Below are 8093 nucleotides of genomic sequence, written 5' to 3' on the forward strand. Positions count from 1 at the left end.
AGTATGGTTGTAATCGATTTGAGATCAATTAAGTACATATATACATGTTTAATAGAGTGAACATGCACGAACACAAGAAATCAGTTGACAGAATACACCTCTGGTTGGTCGACCGATGGCAAGCCATCAGTCAACCGATAAGCACTTATCAGTCGACTGATGGCAAGCCATCAGTCGACCGACGGGTGCATAGTCTAGACAGTTTGAGTTTCGGGTCGGTTTCGTTTTGGTTTGGCCCGTATGTGTATATAAGTATATATATACGATATTTCTCCTACTTTCCTTCATCTTAGAACCTACTTTGGTGAATTTTGAAGAGCCCTGTGAGGCAAAATCAAGAGGAGGGCGAGATCGTGGGCTTTTGTTGAAGGAGGAACGTGTCTCTCGCGTGTTTGAGGAGTTTAGTCATCTCCTCCAAACTCATCCGCTATTTTATTTGATTTTTATTGGACTTTTGAAACCTATTTATAAGTAAAGATTGCACCTTTATTTTGTATTCTGTAAAGATTTGATCTTTCTGTTTTAAAATGGTATAAAACGGATTCCTTAATTTAATTTCAAGTTCTGAGATTGATCTAACATGAGCTTTTTTTTGGTCAATGAAGAGCTTTTTTATTCATCCACCAAAATTGGAGTGAAAGTACATCATGATATACAGTTCAGTAATGAACTGAAAAAAAAACAGGGCCTAAAAACAAGAAACAAAGCATCTATAACAACATAAACCACTGTTTATTTTCCTCTGAAATTTGACTGTTAAGGACCATGATCATAATGTCGAATTTTATCTTCTTAGTAAGCTAATCAATGCTCTTAGTCTTCAAGTTGAAGATCCTATCATTCCTCTCCCTCCATATTCTGTAAACTGTATTCGCAAGAGCCAATCTCTTCAAACCTTGTTTAAACCCTTTCCCTTTCAATCAACAGTTATATCAATCCAACATTACATATCCAATCACAAGCCTTCCATTTAAATTTGAGCCAATCCATGATGTTATTCCATACCCCATTAGAGCAGAGACAATCAAAGAAAAGATGATTTCTTGTTTCCTGTGTAGTGCTTGAACATAAACATCAATGGCTTGATTGAATAACACCCCTCCTTAGTTGCTTATCTTTGGTTAGCAGCATGTTTAAAATAGTTAACCACAAAATAAAGCTCTGTTTAGGATAAATCAAGGAGTCCCAGACTGTCAAATACCTGTTTACATTGCCAGCAACAAGAGATATGGCTGAGTATAGCTTCGACAACTGGATTTTTGAATTTTTGCAACATGAACTGATGTAACTCTTCAGATTTTCTATGCCTCCACAGATAATAATTGCTTTGTCCCTGGCTTTGAGCAATTGTTTCCACATCCAAGAATCACCAACTTTCATGCTGACATGCCAGATTGTTGTATTTTTCAGATATTTTCTGTGTATCCACTTAATCCACAGCCATTCTTTGTTAACATGTATATACCAAATAGTTTTTAAAGCTAAAACCAAGTTCCAAGTTTTTGCAGAAAAAATTCCCAAACCACCACACTTCTTCTCCTTACAAATTTTGTCCCAAGCAACTAGGGGCAATCTGTAAACCTGATCAAATTTACCCCATAAGAAATCTCTGCATAAGTCATCTATTTTTTGGAAAACTTTAGAAGGCAAAATGTAATTAGAAGTCCAATATAATTGAATCCCAGCACCACACTTTTAATGATCTGAAGCCTACCAGCAAAAGTCAGTTTTTGATTTTTCAGGCAGAACTGGAATTGATTAGTAATCTTCTTAAAAAGGGGAGTGCAATCAATGTAGGATAGCCTCTTGCATATTAAAGGTACACCAAGATACTTAATTAGCAGGGAACCCTCATGAAATCCGAGGCAACTGTTGATAGATGCTTTAACATCTTCTTCAATGCCACCATAGAAAATAGCATACTTAGAAGGGTTGGCTTCCAATCCAGAAATTTCACCAAAGTCCTTTACACACTGATATAGTTTTTGGATAGAGTATATGTCTCCTCTACTTAATAGAAGAAGGTCATCAGCAAAAGCAAGGTGTGTAATTTTCAACTTTCCACACAGAGGATGAAATTTGAAATAGAAGAAGGTCATCAGCAAAAGCAAGGTGTGTAATTTTCAACTTTCCACACAGAGGATGAAATTTGAAATCTTTGTCATACTTTAGCATATGCAAGGTGTGTAATTTTCAACTTTCCACACAGAGGATGAAATTTGAAATCTTTGTCATACTTTAGCATATCTATATTCCTGGTAAGATACTCCATGCCAATAATGAACAAATATGGAGATAAAAGATCCCCTTGTCTTAAACCCCTTGCACCCTTGAAATACCCCATGGAGAGAACCATTCATGGATATAGAAAATTTGGTGGATGAAATACATGCCATAATCCATTTGATGAATACTGCTGAGAACCCTAAACCTTTAAGCATGCTTTGCAGAAAAGACCAGCTAATTGTGTCGAAGGCTTTTCTTATATCAATGTTTATCATAGCTCTCAGAGTTAAGTGTTTTCTACCATAGTTCTTTACCAATTCATGTGCTAACAAAATATTATTGTTAATTTGCCTACCTTTGACAAATGAACATTGAGCTTCACTAATTATTGAACCAATGACAGATTGCAGCCTATTAGCAAGGATTTTTGAAATGAACTTATATAAACAGTTACAGCAAGAAATTGGCCTAAAGTCAGCAGGGGATTGAGGGCATTGTATCTTGGGAATGAGTGAGATAGAGGAGGAATTAATAGCTCCCAACAGTTTTCTAGTTTTAAAGAATTCCTGAATAGTAGAGGTTCCTGAATAGTAGAGCTTAATTTCTTCATTTGTAACTGAACAAGATAGACTAACAACTTGATATTCAGTGAGACAAGGACCACTTTGAATTATGCTTAAAACTGGTAAAGAGGTGGATATTTCTGTGCCCATCAAGTTCTTATAATAGGAGATGAATTCTTGGGCGATTTCCTCTCCTTCTGTAATTTTTACCCCGCTATTAGTAATGAGTGACATTACTCTATTATGGTGACTGTTTTTCTTAATAGCAGAGAGGAAGAAACTTGTGCATCTATCACCCTTGAGGCTCCATGCTATTCTTGATTTTTGTTGGTAAAAGGATAGTTCACATTCAAGAAGCTTGTTATAGGAGACAATACTACTCTTCTCATGTGCTATAAGATCAGCATTGAGAGGATCAAGTTGAAGTGAATATTGCACATTCTCCAGTTCCTTTTTGGTTCTAAGAACCTGCTCACTTATATTGTGAAAATCCCTTTTGTTCAGATCCTTCAAAGCATTCTTCAGGAGTTTCAGCTTTGACCAAATTTTATACATTGTGTGGCCCTCAATAGGTGACTGCCATATAGATGATACAACGGATAGATAATTTTCATGTTTAGTCCATATTTTGTAGAACTTGAAAGTCTTCTTCCCTTGATCTCTATTCTCATAGATTGATACCAAAGCAGGTGAGTGATCAGAGAAGCTAGGAGATAAGAATTCTACATGACTTGCATTGTATTTTTGCAACCAGGAATCATTTATAAGAACTCTGTCTAACCTACTCCAAACTCTAGAGGTAGGGTTTTAAGAGTTTAATTGTTTCCATGATGATTCTTATAAATATGATTGTGCTAGGGTTTTAAGAGTTCCCTCAAACTTGATATTTATGTTTCATGTAGACAACTAAACCCTAATCACAGTAAACAAGTTTTAATATATGAGTTTTATTTATAAAAATATTGAATTTAATGTATTATAGACGAAAACCTGTAACATAAACCCATTACAAGTTTTTGCTCTAGTCGGTTGACCGATCAAAAATCGGTCGACCAATCAGTTCTTAGGGAGTTGGATTTTACCTCTGGTTGGTCGACCGACCATAGGCATCGGTCAATCGATCAGGGTTGTTTTTGGAGTTTACGTTACGCCAGTCGACCGTGGGGATGTTTCGGTCGACCGATAGGAGTTGTTTTGCATATATTGGTTCCTCATGTGCGTTTGATCCGGACACGAAGTATGAGTCGTGCGTCGATACACATGCGTAGTATATATATATATATGAGATTAATGGGTATCCTTGTCATAGGAGGGGATTTCCTCCTATGACGCCTCTAAAATCACATGATTGAGCGACATTATGGATGATCCGTTCCGTTGAACTTGATCTACATATTCTAAAACCCCAACACACCAAGTTTGGGGTGAACCCGTCTTCGTTTGACCCTCCATTGAGCCATGTGAAAAGTTCTATTAATTCAAAACCGTTAAAATTGATACGAGTGGATGAAGGGTCCACTACAACAAAACTGTTTTTTTATAGCGTTGAATGATAGCGTTTATATTATAAGTGCTATAGATCGTATATGCCTTATTTTTTGATAGAGTTTGGAAATTTTTAAACGCTATGAGTAATAGTAGGCAATTTTTTTTGTTCCGACGGCTTGAAAACTTAAGCGCGAGACTGAAAATTAAAACACGCTTCATTCGTCTCCAACCCCCCCAATTTCATTGGTCCCGCCCCGAGAAAAAAAAACCCTAACCCCAAAAAATTCCGCTGCCCTTAATCTTCTCCCTCAGACGCCCCACTCTCCCTCTCTCGTCTATCTCTCCTCTCAGATCTCTCTATCCGAGATCGACCCGATGGGAAGTACATCGAGAGGAGCTCGATGTACTTCATGGCGACGAGCTCATTTGTCTCCTTGTTCCTCATCAGCCTCGCCACCCCGAAGTTCACCGATCCGATGTCCCGATCTTTACAATTTTCTTGATTTTTTTCAAAATTTTCTGAGTTTTCTTGGGTTTTTTTGGAGCAGATCTTAGCAAGAACCCTGTGGATGGATTCTCGGCTGGCCTGGTCGACGATACCAATATCTTCGAGTTGAGCGTCACGATCATTGGGCCGTCCGATACGCTATAGTGAGTGATTCCTTTCGGATTGCGATCTTTTCCGTTGAAATTCGATTGGATCTCGTGGTTTTGGCAATCTAGGGTTGTTTGCTGACGATAAAGTTAGGGTTTTGGTTGAGTTGTTTGGATTCAAGCTGTTCCTTATCTGTTTTGATGTGTCTTTCCCTTTGAAAATGCTGATGAAAATGGAGCGCGGTAGGGTTTCAGCTCCAGGAAGTTTCGACTCTTTGCCGATTGCTGGCTATTGAAGGAAAGGTTCAAATTTTACTTCTCTCCATTTGTTTAAGGAAACCAAGGATTGACATTACTTATAGGGGATTATCTTTGAAATCGTGATGTTATAGATAATTGGCATAGGTCCTTAGAGGGAAAATCCTGAAGGAATTAAGCAAAAAATGGGAAAATTGACAGATCCAATTACATTGTATCAAATCATTTCTGACTGCTACGTGATAAGAGAGAAGAAGAAATTGACAGATGTACGTATTAACTTAATCTTTGATTGTTTACGCTAAATATGTAGCTAACTTAATTCGGGTTAATGTTCTAACTAATATTGGTGATAAAATGGTAAATGTTAGTTAGAATCCCTGATTTAGAAATTATATTTTTAATATTTCCTTGTGACGGTTGAGTTCTGAAAACAATTCACGTTGAAAAGCTAATCAAGACCACAATTGCCAGGCTGTTACTAAATGTTATCGAGGTAAGGAAGCGCATAACACTGTTTATTTATTCTGTTTCTTGATACTAATTTCTTTCGCTTTAACGTATAATTCTTTACATTAGTTCGTAAAAAAGAAGATGGATTCATTTCTGATTCTTTGTTGAGTTTTTCTCCCCAATTTAAGACAGTCTGATTGCTGAGTTAAACTGGTGGACTTTGGATTAAGACATGTTACATTGCTATTTTTTTTTATTATAATCCCCAAAATCTAAATGTTTAGATTTGTGGAGTTGTTTCATTGCATAGGTATAAGGTTTAAGGTGAAAGCAAGTCTAAGTAGAACAGTTCAGAATTTTTGAATTAATCCAATCATTTCATCACAATCTTTTTGCTTGTTTCGAAAATGTTGTAATATTTTAGCAATTATGCAGTTTGTCTAAATGGCTCCTTAGTTATACACTTACACTTACATAGCTTCATACGTTGAGAGGTTAATGACATTTTATTCCCAAGATTTTTATCAATATGCAAGCTGAAGAGGAATATCAGTCATTTCTGCGTTTGATTCCCTTTTCAATATTTAGAAATTTTTAGATAAATGCATATATACACTGCTTTGTCGGTGTGCAAAGCATTACAACTGTATATGACTTGGAGGTGGCAATATGCAAGAATGAGGGTATTGAACGGTTTGAAGAGCTTGGCATGGGTCCTCTATCTTGCTACCCTCTTGTGCAACATTACTTCTTTGTTGGTTCAGATTCTGTTGATATTTTCAAAATATCAGCTGAGGACGTTATAGCTTCCTTGCATAGCTTCTTGATGCAGTGCAAGAGGAAAACAGTGTCAGCAGAGGAGTTGTTAGACTTTCTTGCAGAGCAGAAGTCACTTCCACATAAACAAAAGCTTGGTGTGCGGATTCAGAACTTGGGGTATGTGCTCCTCCTTTGTGCATGGTTTGGAATAGTGGTCCATGTAGCTTCTTTGCTCTTCACACACACTACACACTCCATGGGATATGGCAAGTTGCGAAGACACACTTTTATCATCATATCATATTTCAGATGGAACAAACATGCTGCCTACAAACTTACATTTGTAAACCTGAAAATAGTTGTAATTTGGCTGTTCTTTTCTCTACTTGCTCAGCACACTTTCTTTTATGCAGAAGTAGGTATACTTCATTCTCTCTCATTTACCATATGTGTACACTAACACATGTGGCTAACTTTCTATCTCTAGGTTTATTTTATCCATTTATATGGATTCATACTGTGGAAGTAGGCTATGCACCTTACTTCTTATTATGCTTTTATAGGTAGAATTAAACATTCACCTGTCAGAGTAATTCAAAACCAGCAATATCCGTAATTCCAAGTTTAAGAGTAGAAGTGCTCTTACACCATGTTTTTATAAAATGCCATGTTATGTGCACCAAGGGATCATAAATCTGTTAGCTGTGGAGTTCATCTCTGACTATACTGCAGTGTTTAATATATGGCATAATCCTTTACCTCTTTTGTTTACCTTAATGGATTTTGTTACTTAAAAGTATAATCCAATTTCCCATTTACTAGTTAAGTTATTTTGGTAGGTTGCATGTAGCGTACATCCGGCGAGGCGAGCAATCAGAAAAGACTATTCTCAATAAATCCCTGAAGGGTTTCAAACATAAGATGAAAGAAAGGTACTCTATAGAACTTCCATCTAGTACACAGATGCATTTAGAAAAGAAGATACTTAATGAGCGTTTTGATTCTATTTCTAACCGTGTTAAGATGTTTTCCTCTTCGTCCAATGGTTCTGGTGGTAAGCACACCCATTTTTATTATTCTTCTGATGACGAGTGTGAAGATTATGAGGACAATGATAACAGTGACCATGTAAATTCTTGTTCACATCAGATTTCATCTCATGATAATGGCAGTAGCCAAAATTATCCATAATCATCAGCAGCTGAAGAGATGAAAAGGCTTGGACTGATATCCAAAACCGGCGAAAAACCCCTAAAGGACAAACTAATGGATGTTTGGTGCAGGTCTTTCAGAAAAGGACAGACTAAAGGACAAACTAAGAAGAAGAAACGGAAGCGTCGAGAGAATCATGATAATACTATGAACAAATTTATGAGAAAGGAAGAAATGATCGACGTCAAAAGGCAATCGGATAGCATTAAAGAAATGATCGACTTCAAAAGGCAATCGGATAGCATTATTATTGTTGATGGTTACATAGAGGATTTCTTAACAACATGGAAAGAAGCTTGTCGAGAAATTTTTTTCAAAATTTTCTGAGTTTTCTTGGGTTTTTTTGGAGCAGATCTTAGCAAGAACCCTGTGGATGGATTCTCGGCTGGCTTGGTCGACGATGCCAATATCTTCGAGTGGAGCGTCACGATCATTGGGCCGTCCGATACGCTATAGTGAGTGATTCCTTTCGGATTGCGATCTTTTCCGTTGAAATTCGATTGGATCTCGTGGTTTTGGCAATCTAGGGTTGTTTGCTGA

At 37.0% G+C, this 8093-nt stretch overlaps 2 protein-coding genes across 2 annotated transcripts; one reads left to right on the top strand and one right to left on the bottom strand.

Annotated features, from left to right (window-relative positions):
• Positions 933-2099, bottom strand: LOC109831857. The gene is made up of 4 exons (XM_020399324.1): positions 1689-2099; positions 1466-1581; positions 1202-1381; positions 933-1050 (listed from the first exon to the last, which is right to left on the bottom strand). The coding sequence occupies exons 1-4, from the start codon at positions 2097-2099 to the stop codon at positions 933-935; spliced, it is 825 nt and encodes a 274-aa protein (XP_020254913.1).
• LOC109831874 lies at positions 5315-7880 on the top strand. The gene is made up of 4 exons (XM_020399343.1): positions 5315-5398; positions 6181-6518; positions 7181-7273; positions 7625-7880. Exons 1-4 carry the CDS (start codon positions 5315-5317, stop codon positions 7878-7880), a joined length of 771 nt encoding a protein of 256 aa, XP_020254932.1.

The sequence above is a fragment of the Asparagus officinalis genome, chromosome 1 (assembly GCF_001876935.1).
Source record: "Asparagus officinalis chromosome 1, Aspof.V1, whole genome shotgun sequence".
NCBI classification, from domain to species: Eukaryota; Viridiplantae; Streptophyta; class Magnoliopsida; order Asparagales; family Asparagaceae; genus Asparagus; species Asparagus officinalis.